Source organism: Lacerta agilis, chromosome 9, assembly GCF_009819535.1.
Source record: "Lacerta agilis isolate rLacAgi1 chromosome 9, rLacAgi1.pri, whole genome shotgun sequence".
Taxonomy (NCBI): Eukaryota; Metazoa; Chordata; class Lepidosauria; order Squamata; family Lacertidae; genus Lacerta; species Lacerta agilis.
The window spans coordinates 59496006-59515066 of record NC_046320.1 but is presented as its reverse complement, the minus strand read 5'-3'; the positions used below and the strand labels follow the sequence as shown (position 1 = coordinate 59515066).

Sequence of the window (19061 nt, the reverse complement as noted above, 5' to 3'; positions counted from 1 at the left end):
TTTGAGATGAAGACGTTCCTTATCCATGAAAAAAAGGGGGGAGGAACCTACCTCCCAATTTTATTTCTCCTTCCGACAAATGCCATGAAAAGTTCTTTGACCCTAAAGCCCTCTGGCTCAAGACTGAATGCTGGGCGTTGATCTGAAATGCCTGTTAATGGGATTGTACATAAGTAAATGTTTTAACCATAGAGTAGTTTCTTGTTTGCTTTGAAAGCCACAAACCCCAGAAGGAAATGTAGGAGAACGGTGGGAGGACAGTGACAAGAAACCTCATGACCTCATCCTTTCCGCCTCGTGGGGATTGGTCAGCTCGTGTCTGGAAGAAGAGTTTAAATTCCAGAGGTCTGCAGACGGAAAGGCAACAGAACAGGAGAAGGACGATCACGCACCATCTGAGTGAATGATCCCAGGATTGCCTTGAGCTTCTCCATACAAACCAGCAGACCTCTGCTTCAGACTACACTTCGGATCCAGACAAACGTAAGGTACTTGAGCCTTTTCCCTTTGCTTTACCTAATTTATTGTTATGTACTGAGCTGAGTATATTTCATTTATTCAGTCTCCTTATATTTCCAGAAAGCTGAAAGCAGTGCAGCAGTACTTGATGGAGGCTTTAAATGTATAAACTCCCCCAGCTTCAGAGTATCGGGGCAGAGAAAGAAAGACTTTTAGTGCACAGCATTAAAAATAATTTCCAACGCCTCTTTTGCCTGCACTAGGGAGAATATTTAGGGATTCGGGGAGGAAGCGGTTTATGAGAGAGAGAGTGTGTTGCCAAATAGAACCTGCCACTTAAAAACAGAGATTTGTCTTTCTCATTTGTACCACTGCCAACCCCCAATGCCTCACGCTTTTGGCACAAGATGTAGTTTTCATTCCAGCATCACTGATGCTAAATTTACAATATTTGAAGTCTAGGGGGTTTACACGCAGATAGCCAGTGTGGGTCAAAGGTTAGAGTGCTGTACTAGGTAGGACTGTGCGGGATTCGAATCCTCACTCAACCATGAAGTTCAGTGGGTGACTTAGGACCAGTCACTGTTTGTTAGCCTAACCTGCCTCACAGGGTTGTTGCGAGAATAACATGGGGGAAGAGGAGGATGAAAATATAACAAATAAGCTTGTCAGACATTCAAATTCTGTGCTTTGGAAACTAGGGTTGCCAGCCATCTGCTTTATGTTTGGGGGGGGGGGTCCCTGCGCCTTCAACAGCCACCTAATGCACAGAAATAGGAGCAGAATATTCAGCCTACCATGCAGCTGCTAAAAGACAGAAGAGCCCTGTCCAGGAAAAACAGTTGGCAACCACAACTAACAATCTGTTTCCTTAGTCCCATATATGCAAGTGCAGGATGTGGTTACTTGGTAGTGGGGGAAATCACTCTGTATATGCTCAGTTATTATTTCACATGTATTGGGATCAGAGGGCTGGTGGGTCTGGGCTTGACTTTAACCCTGTCCAAGGAGGTTCTTTAACTTCTTGTACCATCAAGTCACATGGAATTTCTAGTTAATTATCACTGTGCACCTGTGCATCATATTACTCTTGCATTTAATCTCTGAAAAAGCTCTCCTGCTTAGCTCTTCAAGGGTTTTGCTCAAATACATTTTGGTGCAACGTTCTCCCATCGATTTTCTCTCTTAGCACAAGTGCTCATTAACCTTGTCAGAAGAAGGTTTAATGCATTGTGCAGTATGCCAGCTTCTCCATCAGCCTGGTTGCTAATACCTAGCCTTCCGTCGTGATTCATCAATTTCTCATGTCCCCTGAGCCCTGATTCATCAGTTTTCTTCCTGCAGTGCCACAATGAGCAATGCGATCCTTCCTGATTTGGAAATTTCAGCTTGTTCTTTCCAAATGCCTTTGAAGGAAGGATCAATTACAAAACCAACTTATAATTGAAATTCTGCTTTAGGTTCCTATTCATATTAATGTGCAGCAAGGTCAGAGAAAGAGAGAAAATCTGTTGGCTGATGAGTTGGGGACCCCCCCCCCCCCCATGGAAATTATCTCTTCTAGAATTTTCCCTTTGGCTACAAGGCAGTGTTTTCCTCTTATATTTTTATCCTGTGGGAATTTATAGAATTGGTGCATTAATCTGCATGGAGCGAAAATCAGTAAATTCTATTAGACTGTAATATTCTCGAGCAAGACAGAAGTTTTTTAAATAAAATAGTGTATGTCCTTTTGCAGTCTGTAAGCTTTAAATCTCACAGAGTGCCTTGTGGGCTACTTTGGAATAAGTTAACTGAGAATTAGAATCATACACTCACAGAATTGTAGAGTTGGAAGGGACCACAAGGGTCATCTAGTCCAACCCCCTGCAATGTAGGAATCTTTTGCCCAACATGGGGCTTGAACCCACAACTCTGAGATTAAGAGTCTCATACTCTACTGACTGCGCTATGCTGAGGATGTTAGATCCATAGATGGGGGAGTTACCAAGAGCCTACAGATTTAATCCCACATCTGACACTATCCAATAGCTTTATGCAATCCAAACTGCAGTGTTCCACAGTTGCAAGCAGTATTGAAAGGTTCTTGCAAAACGAACAGCTCTTGATGCCTCGGGCAAATGAGTCAAGCCACATGTAAAAGGCAGGAAGGTGTAGTAACAATGCAAATCTTTGTCAATATTGTGCTTGCTCTTGGTGTTTATTTCATTCATCGACTCTGGCTGCAATACTAAGCACAGATACTAGGGAGTAAATTCCATTGAATTTGATTTCTGAGTATATGAATATAGGACCGCCCTGTTGGTTATTATATTATTTGTGAGCACTGTCAGCTCCTTGGTAGATAGAATCTCAAAGAATTACCCTTTGACAGGCAACTTTGCTAGATTTCAGAACCGGAAAGTGTGGCTTTGTTCCATTTTCTCTAATAATTAAGTCTATAAAACATTCCAAAAGCATCTAGAAAGTAAGTTTTGCAGTCTCCAGGGATGTTTGGTTTTTGTTTTTTTGTTTTTCAGGGAAGGCTTGGGAAAGATGCCCTTCCTAAGTAGCCCCTCTCCTCTGCATCACTGTTGCTGCTGCCCATTTGTTTAGTCCTGCCCCTTGGGACCCATTCTGCATCACTGCCCAGAGGGATAGAGAAAGGGTCTCCTTCACTTTGCTCTCATCTCATGGCCCTCGCTTATAGACAGTACAACAGCAAGAAGGAGTAGGGCCAGGAGACTCTATGGCACCCTTCCGCAACCTGGTGCCCTCCAGATTTTTTGGACTACAAATCCCATCATCCCAGGCCATTGGACATGCTGGCAGGGGCTGATGGAAAGTGTAGTCCAAAAGTTCTGGAGGTCCTCTGGTTAAGGAAGGCTGTGCTAGGGGTTGCTTGGAGGGGCGTCTGCTGGGACATGGGCATCAGCAGATGCCCAGTCATTACAACTCCCAATCCTGACTTTGTTTGCAGCAATGGGCATAGCCAGGATTTTTGTTAGGGGGTGCAGGACTTTTGTTGCGGGCGCAGAACCAACATGATTGGTCCGTTAGTTAAGTATTTCTATTGTTTTACTTGATCTAAATGTGGGCCTTGCCCACGCCCATGTTTGCAGCACCACACATGCAGTAGATAGAGATTTTTCCCACTGCAGTCATGGCCTGGGATCAGACTATACGAAGGGTATCTTATCTGCAGAGGTAATATGTTCAGTTCTTTCATCTCTCAGCCCAAACAAAGTGCTGAATTGAGAAGTCAATCTAACTCCCTTTTGTCTGATGTTGGGCAGAAGTTCTCTTCTGTTGCTCGGATTAGCTTTGTCAAGTGATAGCATATATACAGGGGAAACCAATGGGAACTGATTCTGATTTGATATGGTATTTTCCTGGAATAATATTTGGAGGGAAAATATTATATCAGGGTGCAAAACCGAGAAGAAAGTTCTACAGGCAGAATGCTAGCCTCTTTGTTTATATAGCTTTCTGTGGTTATATATATATATATATGAATGTATTCTTTCCTGAGAAAGGGAAATGTGAAAAAGCTGAGTCACACATGCAAACTTACGGATGGGGAGAAATTTAATTCAGTCCACATTTAAAGGTGAAACTACTTGATTCCCACTTTCCAACACAATATGCAAAGTGAAACACGGAAATCCTTGGAAATCCTCCAGATTTTGCAATGCAGTTCTCTAGCCAAGTAATGTGTGCAAAAAATAAATAAAAATGCATATACTTTCAATAAAGTTTGTAATATAGTTTTTTTTAAAAAAAGATGCATATTAAAATAACATACAAATATATGAGCGGAAATATAAATAACGGGGAAATATGTTTTGTAAAAATGAGTACATTGGGCAGAATTGTATGTTAGGCAAACATTCTATCTCCCTCTTGAAATCTGAGATGGTACTATCCAAGAAGACATGTACCGTGTACTGTTTCTGTACATTTGGACTGGTCCTAAGAGTGAAGTGTTTGTTTTGTTTTTGAACAGTCAACTGCAAATCCATCATGATGAAGATTGCTGTTCTGTGCATGTGTCTCTTTGCCATCACCTTGGCATATCCAGTAAGTACAATACAAATGCAACAAATAAGCTAAGAGTAGCACGTATTTCCGTAATGCAGAATAAGTGAATCAATACTGACTCTCTATTCCCCCGCGTTTCTTTTCAAAGGTTGGCAAACACCATGATTCAAAGAGTTCTGAAGATTATCATGTAAGTTCTCTCCCCACCCCCCATCCTTTTAGCAGTCCATTCATTTTACTGTTGGGTTTATTATATCACAGCTTGGGATTAATTCCACAGTTCTGAGATCCACACACCTATTACATAAGGCTGAGTCAACATGGGGCTCTCTTTCTCATGAATTCATGTGCCCCCTTTGAGAAGACAAGCAAAAACATGACCTGCTTCCAAGTGGAGTATCTTCCATCCCCTCAGCTGCAGTCCTACCCTCTCTTCCTGGGGGAGTAAGCCCCACTGAATTACTTCTGTTCTGAGTAAAGATGCAGAAGATTGAACAGTTAGTCACTTTTGTTGACTTTCCCGCATCTTCCTCGGAGCCTTGGGCTGCGTTCATACCATATATTTAAAGCACCCCCAAAGGATCCTGGGAACTGTAGTTTGTTAAGGATGCTGAGCATTGTACCTTTGTGAGGGGAAACCACAGTTCGAGGAGAGGAAGTGCTTTCAATGTATGGTATATACAAGTTGAGGTAATCAGAACTGTGCACGGCCCTGATGTGGCCAATACTAATTTCAAGGTGGCACACTAGCTGACTTATTTTCAATCATCCGTAACACTTCTGCAGTAGGATCTGAATTCTGCTAACTATTCCACCTTGTTGGACGCGGGTGGCGCTGTGGGTTAAACCACAGAGCCTAGGGCTTGCCGATCAGAAGGTCGGCGGTTCGAATCCCTGCGACGGAGTGAGCTCCCGTTGCTCGGTCCCTGCTCCTGCCCACCTAGCAGTTCGAAAGCACAAAGTGCAAGTAGATAAATAGGTACCGCTCTGGTGGGAAGGTAAAGGGCATTTCCGTGCACTGCTTTGGTTCTCCAGAAGCGGCTTAGTCATGCTGGCCACATGACCTGGAAGCTGTACACCGGCTCCCTTGGCCAATAAAGCGAGATGAGCGCTGCAACCCCAGAGTCATCCGCGACTGGACCTAATGGTCAGGGGTCCCTTTACCTTTTTATTCCACCTTGTTCTCGCAGCTCTGGGGTGGGTATCCATTTACCAGGCCCTGGTTCCCCTTCTGCATTAGCCAAGCTCTGCAATGTTGCACGTTGAATGCCAAAATTGGTTTTTTGTATTGTTAAAGGTTGCCAAGCATCATCATGAACACCATACTCACGGGCATCACCACCATCACTCACATAGCCAGGAGCACAGCCAGGAGCATGTGAACAGCCACGAGTCTCAGGAGCATCAGGTGTCCTCCCAGCCGGTACAAAGCCTTTCTTCTCCATCAAGTTAAAGCTATCTCTAAAGAATCAAGATGTGGTTGTACCCAACTAAGTTCCACTCACATTGAAATCAATGGACCAAAATTTGGCCTGCCCATTAATTTCAATGGGTCCATTCTGAGTATGACCAACATATGATATAACCTATACTGTACCGAGCAGGACGCGGGTGGAGCTGTGGTCTAAACCACAGAGCCTAGGGCTTGCCGATCAGGAGGTCGGCAGTTCGAATCCCCGCAACGGGGTGAGCTCCTGTTTTTTGGTCCCAGCTCCTGCCCACCTAGCAGGTCGAAAGCACGTCAAAGTGCAAGTAGATAAATAGGTAACGCTCCGGTGGGAAGGTAAAGGACATTTCCGTGCACTGCTCTAGTTCTCCAGAAGCAGCTTAGTCATGCTGGCCACATGACCGGGAAGCTGTCTGTGGACAAACGCCGACTCTCTCGGCCTATAGAGCGAGATGAGCACGCAATCCCAGAGTTGTCAGGGGTACCTTTACCTTTATACTGTACCGAAATGCCAAGAGGGGACAGTGGGATTGAATCTAGAACCGGTACTCTTCTATCCATGTAGGTAGGCAATTTGCTCTTGTTCTTGGTCCAAGAAAATTTCAGCAGAGATAATTTTCCACAGACCTGGTTGGATAAAATCCCAATCTAGCTGCAATTCTGTGCATAATTACCTGGAAATAAGTTTGACTAAACTCAGTGGGACTTTATTCCAAGTGAAGATGCATAGGATCAATGTGGAAATCCCACTGGGCGTTAGTCATGACTAACTTTTAGCTTGCCTCGGACTCTGTATTGGTTCCTAGATTTAATTTTTGCTGGCTTTTCTATTCATTTTGTGTTTCTAGTTTGTCTTTTTTTTTTTTACTTTCCAATTGAATCCAAACCCAAACACCTATCAATCGCTTGACCAGAAAGAGGTCATAAGGAAATGCCCGCCACCTCCATCCTCTTCTCAACAGAAGCCAACCAGATAGTTCTGGGGAGCCTCCAGGCACTGCTTAAAGGCAATAGATCTCCCTCTGTGCTTGTCCTCTGGTATTCAGAGCCTCACTACCTCTAAATCCAGAGGTTCCAGTTAGCTGTCAAGGATAAGAACCCTTTATATACCTACCTTCTTGCATTTGTCTAATCTTCTCCTAAAGCCGTCTGAGCCACTGGTCATCACTGCATTGTGTAGCAGCAAATCCCATTAGTCAGTCATGCAGTGCACAGAGACGTTTTGTCTGTCCTAAAACTACCGTACTCATTTGACGTTTTCTGGTTTAATGAAATGACCTTTTCTGAAATGACTTTTTAAAAAAAATTCAGTGGGATCATGATGTGTGTGTGTGTGTGTGTGTGTGTGTGTGTGTGTGTAAAACAAGCCTTCACGAAACAACTGTTTCATTTTCAGGCCTCTCTGTCCTCCGAAGAAAGCGATGAGATCACTGAGCAACAGGTAAGTTTTCCTCCAACCAAGTGCATCTTGTGTACAAAACCCCCTGCGTCAGTGCTGCCGCTAGAAGGATTGTACAACAGGGATGGGGAACCTATGGCTCTCCCCAGTGTTGTTGGACTTCAGCTCCCATCAAGCCCCAGCCAGCATGACCAATTGTCAGGGCTGATGGGGGCCACAGTCCAACAAAATTTTGGAAGGCTGCAGGCTCCCCGTTCCTGCCGTAGAATATTGTTTCATCCATGTGCCTTTCACTTCTGACCGTAGAATATTTTTTCTTACATCCATGTACCCTTCACTTCCATCCACCGGCTGATCACTGTTCCATAGGAGCAGGTTTACATGGCCTGGGGCAGGGGGCAGGAACCTGCATATTAGGAAACAGAGATTGAGTTTGCATTAGTGTCGCAAGACAAGGGCTGGAAAAGGCAACTGCAGAGGACACACAGCAGACAGCATGGGTGCCTAACTAATTCTCCCCTAATTTTCACCTCTATCCTTCCCCCTAGGCTTGTGTTTGTGTTGTGCAGTCATCAGGCACACCCAGGCCTATAAACGTGTTTTGAGTGTTACATCTCTGCATCCTGTAATACTGAGTCGCTTCTCTCTCCGTGCAGACCCTTCTGGTGCCTCAAAGCGAGAGCAAGGAAGATGACGACGACCATAGTGATGTGGACGATGATGACCATGACGATTCGGATGAGTCGGATGAGTCACACGAAAACGGCGTCACAGATTACCCTACCGAGGCTCCTTTTTCCTTGCCTGTCACTCCTGAGGTCTTTACTGGCAGAGGAGATGTACCTTACGGAATGAAGTCGAAAGTTGACCTGGTACATTTTGAGAAATCCGTAAAGGCGCACAAAAGATCTGGAAAGGTAAATGCTACAGATGTACTGCAAGTAAAAAGAGCTAGGGAGATGACCTCTTTACAAATATATAACCCACCCGCAGTTATTACGGTTCACACATTTTTGCCAGCAGAATTCTTACTCTATGGGTGTCATGGTTTAATTCCCCCGGGGCAGCAATGCTATGGTATGTCTGGGTGTTCTTTTTTAGAACCCATAGCAACTCATTCTCCTTCCATTCATCTTCCCTAACCGCACAAGGGGAAGCAAGTGTTCAGTTTTAAAAGTCCATCTGTCTCACAGAAGCTTCTGCAAAGCCAGAGATATTAAAAACATTGCATATTTGAAAAGCATCGCTTGTGGTTGCCGTGAAGGTGCCAGTTGAAACAGGAAGCAAGTCGTTGCAAAGAAGGCTTGGAAGGAAAAGTAGTAATGCTCTTTTAGGAAATTCCCTGCCTAAAGTAAAAATAATAAAAATCTGGTGGGTAGACTTCACAAAAGTCCTAGCAATGCCAGGAAAGAAAAGCAAAATCTCTGGGATTCCTGGTCTTAAAATTTAGTTAACCAAGACATGTTTGTTTTTGTTTGGGAGCATGAAAACTCCAGAAGAAAAGGAATTTGTCAGGTTCCCCAATACAGAGTTCAAATAAATATAAAACGTAAGGTCGCTATAAAGTTTTCTGACCTACCCAGCCCCGTTCTATGCCACTATAACTATCTGGGCATAATAAATTTAGGAACTGTAGTCTGGTGAAGGTAGTTTGGATTGTTGATTGTGTCTATTTATTTATTTGTAAACTCTGATTTTATTTTATAATTTAGTTTATTCTTTATTAGGAAGCTGCCCTGGGTACTCTGGGGTAGAAATAACAAACTGAACTGCTAAAAATGTTCTGTTTAAGATTCCTAGGTGTGTGTCCTCCTAGGGATGGGGAGCAATTCGTTCAATCTGCTTTTCACAGCAGATTTTCTGGTACAGTTTTAGCACACAAATGTGTGCATTTGTTGTTGTTGTTCAGTCGTTCAGTCGTGTCCGACTCTTCGTGACCCCATGGACCAGAGCACGCCAGGCACGCCTATCCTTCACTGCCTCTCGCAGTTTGGCCAAACTCATGCCAGTCGCTTCGAGAACACTGTCCAACCATCTCATCCTCTGTCATCCCCTTCTCCTTGTGCCCTCCATCTTTCCCAACATCAGGGTCTTTTCTAGGGAGTCTTCTCTTCTCATGAGGTGGCCAAAGTACTGGAGCCTCAACTTCAGGATCTGCCCTTCTAGTGAGCACTCAGGGCTGATTTCTTTAAGAATGGATAGGTTTGATCTTCTTGCAGTCCATGGGACTCTCAAGAGTCTCCTCCAGCACCATAATTCAAAAGCATTAATTCTTCAATGTGTGCATACAATATGTATTATAACCTAAAATCTACACACAGAAATGCATATATATTTCAAATGAGAGGACTGGAAAGCACATATTTTATCTTCTTAAAAGTGGGGGGGGGGTTTTACATAAAAAGCGTGTACAAAAATATGTACAATTTATATGTGGACTTTTCATGCATTATTTCAAAAAATGTGAACTGAACAGGACAGACCTTTGCCTAAGCACCAGAGCCACTGATAACTGTATACACATCATACAACAGCCCCGTCCACAAAGAAACATGGGAACTTTAGTTTACCCCTCACAGAGCTACAGTTCCCAGCAGCCTTAACAAGCTGTAATTCCCAATATTCTTTGTGACTCAGTCATGGAGGTGATCAAGATTTATTGTCTTCTGTTAGAGGGCAAGGATCCAGAGATCACACTAAGGGTGGCCAAATTTTGCGCGGCTGCCATAAAACTCAGGGAACAAGCCGTGCAATTACAAGGACTAAGACCTCAGATGCAAACTAGATAATATTTTAGAGACGAATACCTAAACCACATTTCCAACTGCTGCCATATTCGTATTGTTTATTGTTATATTTGATTGTTAAACCAAATTTAATTCTATTGTGTTTTATGCTCATTTATTATGGTATGTAAAACTGGTCTGGGACCATAATAAAGAAAATTTATTATATATATATATAATATTCTTTGTGGAGGGGTGGTTTATAGGCGTGGTGAGTATGCAGCCAGAAACAGGGTGAAATTAGGCTGCTCTGTCCATTCCTACAGCTTCCTGAAGAAAGAGGATGACTGCTAAACCAATTTAAGGCTGCAATCCTATACACACATACCTGAGAGTAAAGTCCCTGTGAATGCAATGGGGTTTACTTCCAAGTAGGCATAGCATTGTAGCCAATGTTTGTCCTACTCAGAGTCGTCCCATTGAAATTAATAGACATGGCTAATTTGGGTTCTTTCAGTGGGTCTGCTATGAGTAAAATGTAGTTGGAGATGACAATTGTTCTGTGAGTCAATACTGTAGCTATCCCTCCTGTTTCTGGTTGGCCATTTATTGTCTTCCTTTTGTGGACCTTACAGTTTGATTCTCATGATGTTTCGGATGATGTGGACAGCATCCCAGACGTGGAGAGCCGTGAATCCCATTCCTCCAAGTCACATTCTGTTGAAAGCCATGACACAAGCCTTGAAAGTGATGATGCAAGTCACCTGAGAGACAGCCACGAGGTCCACGATAAGAGCATGGAGAACGACAGCCGCCAGAAACTTGAGAGTGCCGAGGAACCCCATGACGACAGTGACCACGATGACAGCCACGTATCCATGGAAAGCCATGACAGCAGAGAGTACAAGAAGGCCCTCAGTGGGATACTGCAAGAGGCACATCATGACCATTATGCTGACAGCGTCAGCAACCAAACTTTCGAAAGTGCTGAGGATCACCACCACAGCGCTGAAAATCACCACAGTGCCGAGGGCCAGCACCACAGCGCTGAGGATCATCACCACAGCGCTGAAGATCACCACCTCAGCGCTGAAGATCACCACCACAGCACTGAGGATCACCACCACAGCGCTGAGGACCACCACAGCATTGAGGACAATGAGGTCACCCTCTAAGTGGATAAGCAGGCAGGCTCCTGTCTCCACACCTATCTAAGAGCACTCCCCAGATTTTTCGCATGTGTGGGTACAGCTAGGATTGGAGCCCAAATTCATAACAGGTGGCTTTTTCTGGGATATTTTTTTTAATTTGTTTTGCTGAGTGCGTGAAGGAGAGAAGTGTGAGAAAGGCAATGCAATTTCTACTTGAATGTTTGCTCCCAATTCTATGCATATCACACGTTTGATTTCAGCAATCATAGCAGTTTTCGGCAGCAGTGTTAACCAGGCAAATGCAGAGCCTGATCCAGCGCATGTTTACTTGGAAGTAAGCCCCACAGATTTTGGTGCATGCTTACTGCTAGGTAAGCATGCTGAGGATGTCAACCTTAAGTGTGCAGAACTAGCTGTCCTGTCCATTATAGAACTGTAAGCCCTTCTTGCTGCATATTTTCCTGCTCTGTCTCATAGGGGGTTGTGATGCAGGAGAGAGAGAGAGAGAAAGAGAGAGAGAGAAATCTAGCTTTACAATCAGAGTGAATGTTGCATCTCATGATACTGTAGTACCAAAGGATTTACTGTTGCAATGTATATTTTGTTGACAATTGTGAGTTAAATAAAAAAACAAAACCTTATATGCCTAGGACTCAGCATGGTTCTTATCATAGGAATGTCTTGGTTTTCGAACAGCTTAGTTCTCAAACGTTTTGGCTCCCAAATACCGCAAACCTGGAAGTGACTGTTCCGGTTTGCAAACTATTTTTTGAAGCCAAATGTCCGACGGGGCTTTCACAGCTTCCAATTGGCCGCGCTTTGGTTTCCAAACGTTTTGGAAGTTGACCGGATTTCCAGAACGGATTCCGTTTGACTGCCAAGGTATGACTGTATAGGAAGTTGCCTTCTGCCATTGGTTCATCTAGCTCAGTATTGTGTACACCAAGTGCAGAGGCCTTCCAGGATTTCAGACTGAGGTCTCCCCCCAGCCCTACCTGGAGATGCCAGGGACTGAACCTGGGAACTTCTACCAGAAAAGCAGATGCTCCGTCACTGAGCTATATGCTAAGAGACCAGTGTGATCTTCTCACCAGACCTCATGTGTTGGTTCCGTCTTTTAAAATTACTTGCAGAACTCTTCTGTACTAGCAACATTAAGAACGTACAGAAACAAGGTATGATGGGAAAGTATGATGTGTAAATAGAAACATGGAAAATGCATAAATTAAAGAAAAAACAGTAACAGATCTTCAGTCCCACACCGTAACAGAAGCTGGATATACACTGACCTTTTTACCGTTATTAGAACGATATTAGATATATCATTCTCAAACATCACAGGGCATACTTTTAAAATAAAAACGTTCCTTACCTGTTTCCTCTGTAACAACACGGTTTCCCTGGTTGCTCTGCAGCACCGTCTGGTGTCACATTTTAATAACATATTATTAACGTTACAGGCAAAACATAGTATGTCCAAATACATTGTGATAACCGTTCCTTAACCCTTCCTTAATGTTATAAACCATGAATGTAGATCCACCCACAGTCTAGTTTTAAAGAAAACACATTTTGAAATCAACAATTAAATCTCCAAAGACCATTCACTACACCAGGGGTCAGCAACCTTTTTCAGCCGGTCCACCGTCCCTCAGACCATGTGGTGGGCCGGACTATTTTTTTTGGGGGGGGGGGAATGAACGAATTCCTATGCCCCACAAATAACCCAGAGATGCATTTTAAATAAAAGCACACATTCTATTCATGTAAAAACACCAGGCAGGCCCCACAAATAACCCAGAGATGCATTTAAAATAAAAGGACATATTCTACTCATGTAAAAACATGCTGATTCCCGGACTGTCCGCGGGCCGGATTGAGAAGGTGATTGGGCCTTAGGTTGCCTACCCCTCCACTACACTAATTTCTATTCTAATTGCTTCAAGCAAGCAAACATTATTTCCTTACTTTGGCTATGTCATTCATCCAAGGGGGCAAGGGGGCATACATGCATGGTTTTCCATTCTGCCCATTATCATAGCAACAACCCTATAAGGAAGACAAGACTGAGCGGCAGACCTAAGGTCACCAAGTGAGCTTCTCAGCTGAGCTTGGAAATCAAGAGTCTAAAAACAACAACGGGGGTCTAAAAGGCTATAGACGAATGGCTAACCCGACTCGGACAGTTCATATTCAATTTATATACTTGTGATATGAACTAAGCATGGACTCTATAATGCACATAGACATATGAAGCTTCTATAACTCTACTGACCAACTCATTTTTGGTATGAGGAAATTGGTTATGGATAAATCATTGGTTTAAAGTAGTGTTTGGCTGAAGTTCACACACATACTTTCACCGGGACATTCATGTAGTTGCGAAAGAGGGGGAAATTTTCCAACTATCAAGTGGATAACTTTTGAGAGTGGGAACTTACCATTGCATCGATACCCCACCCTTTATCCAAGAAAGGCTTTCAGAGCAGCTTACAAAGATCAGTATTAAGACTGCCCTTAGGTTTACATTCTGAAAAGGCACAAGGAAAAAGGAATGGGACGGAGGAGGACAAAGCAACCTCAGTTGCAAGTTCTTGAGTTACAGTTCTAATAGCCAAGTTAAGAGCAGCAAGTCCTCACCAATGTCAGTGGTCATTCTGGGTGTCTTGCCCTTGATAAAGAGTGGTCCCCACTTGAAAAGTTCCACCCGCCTCCAGAGCAGATCTCAGAGCAGATCCCGGAGCAACATCCGAGCCCAAGGAGGACAGGGCATCTCTTCTCTCACACAGCTGACTTGAGGTGGCTTGCAGTGAGAGCCGCGCTGCAATCGTCAGCCAGCCTTGTGTCCCGTGCAATGGGGAAGCGTCACTTTGCGGCACCATTCCCGTTCGGCTATTGTACAGGGAACGATGTGGTGCTGATTGCAGCTCCACAGCAGTTGTTTCCCACCAAACTAAATGAAACCCACCTTCTTTCTCCCTCTCAAAATGCCTCTGCTATTCAGCAGCCCTATGCCACCCCTGTAGCCCACGAAATTACAAAACAAAAATCACTCAAGTACTCCAGCTGAATGAACTAATTTCAAACCTGGGGATGCAGCAAGCCCCACCTAGTGGGGAAAGCCAGCAATGGGCTTGAAAGTTATATTCTGTTCTGTTGACTTCAAACTTGTATACAGGTGACTCCCCACTTACACAGGGGTTATGTTCAGTGTGGTGTAGTGGTTAAGGGCGGTAGACTCGTAATCTGGTGAACCGGGTTCGCATCTCCGCTCCTCCACATGCAGCTGCTGGGCGACCTTGGGCTAGTCACACTCCTTTGAAGTCTCTCAGCCCCACTCACCTCACAGAGTGTTTGTTGTGAGGGAGGAAAGGAGAGGAGATTGTTAGCCACTTTGAGACTCCTTCGGGTAGTGATAAAGTGGGATATCAAATCCAAACTATTCTTCTTCTTCTTCTTCTTCCTCTTCTTCTTCTTCTTCTTCTTCTTCTTCTTCTTCTTCTTCTTCTTCTTCTTCTTTGCATTAAATCATGTAGAGTGGGGAGCAGCCTTTAAACGCCCTCTCTGCTTCTTTCTCTTCAATCCATACCAAAAGTACTGTATCCAAAAATATCCCACAACTAGAATATCTCTATATATATGGTGTGTGTTGCTTTGTCTGATTTTGTGGTAAAAAAATCAAGTACAATCTGTACTCCTTAAGCTCAGCTAAGCCGATGGGGGAACAAGTTTGGCAAATCAGTCTCTATATTTAGATACATGTGAGGGAGAGACTTAATATAGATGTGAGTGCTTTTTAAAGATTCCTTTGCTTCCCCCTCCTTGCCACTGAGTTAAAAATTAAAGTGCGTAAACCCAGATGTTCTTCTGATCAGTTTTCCACCTGCATCAGATGGGGAAATGAGAAGGCACTGTGGCTCAGTGGCCAAATTCAGATGGCTTTTCAGAGCTGCAGCAGTGGAGGAATTGTCTAAATGCACCCTCTCACCTCCCGCAGGCCTGATAATCATTACACACACTACCCAAACTGATGCTATGTCTTTTTATATATTTTTTAAAACCCTGCATGTTAGGAACATTGGTCATTGTAGTTCAGTACTGTCTATTCTGACTTGCAGAGAATCTCCAGGATTTCAGGTGGGGTCTGTCCCAGGTCCAGCCCTACCTAGAGATGCTGGGGGTTGAACCTAGGACTTTCTGCATGCAAAGCAGATGCTCTACCATGGAGCTATGGACCCTTGCCCTGAGCTAAATGGCCTTCCAAGTGTTAAAAACAAAGATGCTTTTTGTGCCTTCAGCATCTCACCTAGTATGGCACTCAGTCATTATGCCTAGATCTATATTATATTAGCAGGGAGTGCCTGGCACTGCCTGGGAATTTGTAGAAACCAAAAAGCACTTTGTCACTTTTTACACGGATAGTGTAATATCTCAAGAGGCAGCCTCACCTGTGACAAAAAAAATAGGCGAAGTCAGACCAAAGGTACATTTCAGTCTGCCATCTTGATTAAAAATGGTGGTGGGTGTCCAAATGTTTAAAACGACCACACACACCCAAACTCAGGAACCCCCATACTGAGTTTGGCGAGAGGTGGCCAAACCTATGGACAGCAGATGGGCAGACGAACAAACCACTTTTCAAAATATATATTAGAGCCCCTGTACAATCATACCTCAGGTTGCGCTCACTGTGGGTTGCGCTTGCTGAGGGATATGAACGCGCCAAACCTGGAAGTACCGGAACGGGTTACTTCCTGGTTTCGGCACTCGCACAGAAGCGCTAAATCATGCTTCGCACATGCGCAGAAGCGGCGAATTGCAACCCGCGAGTGCACAGACGCAGTGCTGCGGGTTACGGACACTGCGGGTTGCGAACACGCCTCCCGCATGGATCGCGTTCGCAACCCGAGCGTCCACTGTACTATGTTGTATGAGAGCTACAGAGACAACAGGCTCAATTGAATCTTTCAGCTGTGATGCTTACAAACTGACCTTAAGTCTATTGCCATCTCTCAGTCCCTCCTACCTTACATGGTTGTTGTGAAGGTTAAAAAAAGGAGGAAAGAAAAAATATTCTATGCCACCATGAGATGCCCTGAAGAAGTGTGGTTTTTTTTTTAATAAAAAAAATGTAATGTACATGGTGAATACATTAAAAAATGTACACGGTGAATACATTACACTACACTGTTCAGCCCTCTTATTTCATCCTCCATATTGGATCCAAAATCCGTCCTCCCTTTTCTGCACTGAAACCAAATGCCAATGAATGATTACCTTGTCCTTTTAATGAACCACTCATGCACACAGAAAGAAGCACACTAAACATATCTTCATCCATGAGAAATCTAAGAGCAATTATCAGTTGATCTCTGGAGAGAGAACTGTTTTCCCTCTTCCACACAGTTTGCAAAAGACAACGCGCCCCTCACAATCTCCTACACGGGCTGAATGAACCACTCTGTGCCCCTTAAATCCCCCCACTCGAGACTAAAAAAAGAAGCATTGAACACAAATGCTTGATCATGATAAGGAACACTTCAACCAGTAGCTTTTGTCAGTTCTGAACGTCAGTGAAAGGGGAGGGGGGAATGTGGTGACAAGAAAGCTAATGGTCTTCCCCCCTTTCAACTTCATGAGTGACAACTGGTGGGTTGATTTCTTGGGAAGGGTTTAAATGCCAGGGGGCTGTAGGCATCCAGCAGAAGGAGAAAGGAAGAGACTGAGTAAGCCAAGATTGCTCCAAGCTCCACTCTCAGATGTAAGTAAATTTTAGAATGACTGCTCTTAGATGAATCTGTCAGTTTTGGTTTCTCTAAATTACTCATTTTCCACATCCATATATATATATATATATATATATATATATATATATATATATATATATATAAGTCCTCATGAGAATTCATCAGCATTTTAGAATGAATTGCTTCTAATATACACATTTGTGGGCCATTTCCCATACATTTTTGCACAGCAATTTTCTCTAACGCAATGCATTTTTGAGGCCGTTTTCACCAATATCTGCATTTTTATATGCACACTTTGCCAGAGTATATGCATTTTTGCGCACATTACTTGTTTGAAGGACTGCATTACAAAATTCAGGGGGGGGGGAATGTGGATTTTCTCAGAATGGATGAGTTTCAGCTCATGTATTGTTTCCGGAAATGGAAATGCCGTTAAGTTTTCCTTTAAATGCAAATTGAATTGAATTCCTCTGACACCCTTAGTCTACACATACACAAGCATTTCTTTTGTCCTATTATTTCAGATCAATCAAGTTTTGTAGGTAGTGCAACATATCCACATATCACCTGCAGCAAAACTTATTTACCAGGGGCAATAAAGGACCAAATGTAAATGCTATAGTGGGCAGTGCTGTCACACTCACATGCTTTCTGGGTACCACTCTTAGGATACCATCTTGTGCCTCTTCGCTTCTGTCTATCCACTGTTCTCTTGCTGTTGATGATGGTTTGGCACTGATGGGCAGTGTGCAGTAGGAATGTAGACCACAAAGTGAAAGAGAGTGATCTTGTTCTAGCAAGTTTGCAATCAGTTTTCAGCTTTTCTTCTTTTGTGCATGTAACTCATCAACTGGCCATTAGAAAACCTTCTTCAGGGAAGCTTTCACAAATGAAGACTGCTGTGATCTGCTGGTGCCTTTTCAGCATCGCCTTGGCTTTGCCAGTAAGTACATTTGCACGTGCAAAATAAAATAAAATAAGCCAAGGATTGTAAATTTGTCTCGATGGCTTGAAAACAGGAGATCCAAACTCACCACCTCTTTTTCTACTTTGTCTCCTCCCAAGATTAACCATGAAAAACATGGCAATGTTGAGAGGGACGCGGAAATAAAGAAGGTACGTAATGCATCCCCTCATGCGGAAAATGAAGCAGTGGAACAGAAAACTTGCACAGGCCAGGTGTCTATATCATCACCCTAACCCAGTAGATCCAGTTTAGCAACACTAAGGCAAAACGTCAATAACACTATTAACATCTGATTAGCATTTTCAGAAGTTCAAACTGTTTCACATACATTTTGTAGTTGTAATCCTTATAACAACGCTATGGAGAAAAGCATTTTTATAGATGTGAGGGAACTGGCGCTCACAGACAACAGACTAAGGCAACATAGGGAGTAGTTGATGGAGATGTTGTTCAGACCAGGGACTTCCTGATTCCTAGCTCGATAATAATATTTAGTAATAATATTTATTATTTGTACCCCACCCATCTGGCTGGATTTCCCCAGCCACTCTGGGTGGCTTCCAACAAAAATCAAATACATTAAAACATCACACATTAAAAGCTTCCCTAAACAGGGCTGCCTTCAGATATTTTCTGAATGTCAAGTAGTTGTTTATTCCCTTGACCTCTGATTGGAGGGCGTTCCACAGGGTGGGCGCCACTACCGAGAAGGCCCTCTGCCTGGTTCCCTATAGCTTTGCTTCTCGCATTGAGGGAACCACCAGAAGGCCCTCGGTGCTGGATCTCAGTGTCCAGGCTGAATGATGGGGGTGGAGACACTACTTCAGGTATACAGGACCGAGGCCGTTTAGGGCTTTAAAGGTCAGCACCAACACCAGCACACGAAAGCTCATACCTATAACAAACTTAGATGGTCTCTAAGGTGCTACTGGAAGGATTTTTTAAATTTTGTTTCAACTACAGCAGACCAACACAGCTACCTTCCTAAAACTAGAACTATGGCCTCTATCATAGATAATCCACTGATCTACAGATCAGCCCATAAGAACTCAGCGGCACATAGAGCCCATACGGTGAAGGACACAGGCTCACATGCATCCACCACATGTGCAGAATGCTCAACAGATACTAGTACCTGCCCT

General features: G+C 43.6%; 1 protein-coding gene and 1 long non-coding RNA gene across 2 annotated transcripts; both read left to right on the top strand.

Moving 5' to 3' along the window:
- Window positions 1–210: 210 nt before the first annotated feature.
- Window positions 211–11843, top strand: SPP1 (secreted phosphoprotein 1). The gene is made up of 7 exons (XM_033160626.1): window positions 211–488; window positions 4445–4518; window positions 4628–4669; window positions 5777–5902; window positions 7323–7367; window positions 7982–8242; window positions 10687–11843. Exons 2-7 carry the CDS (start codon window positions 4462–4464, stop codon window positions 11224–11226), a joined length of 1071 nt encoding a protein of 356 aa, XP_033016517.1. The 5' UTR covers window positions 211–488; window positions 4445–4461; the 3' UTR covers window positions 11227–11843.
- A 5015-nt stretch (window positions 11844–16858) lies between these two features.
- On the top strand, window positions 16859–18064 carry LOC117053487. Its single transcript, XR_004427396.1, has 3 exons — window positions 16859–16963; window positions 17814–17895; window positions 18018–18064. It is a non-coding gene; the product is annotated as an uncharacterized LOC117053487 (long non-coding RNA).
- The last annotated feature ends 997 nt before the right edge of the window (window positions 18065–19061 follow it).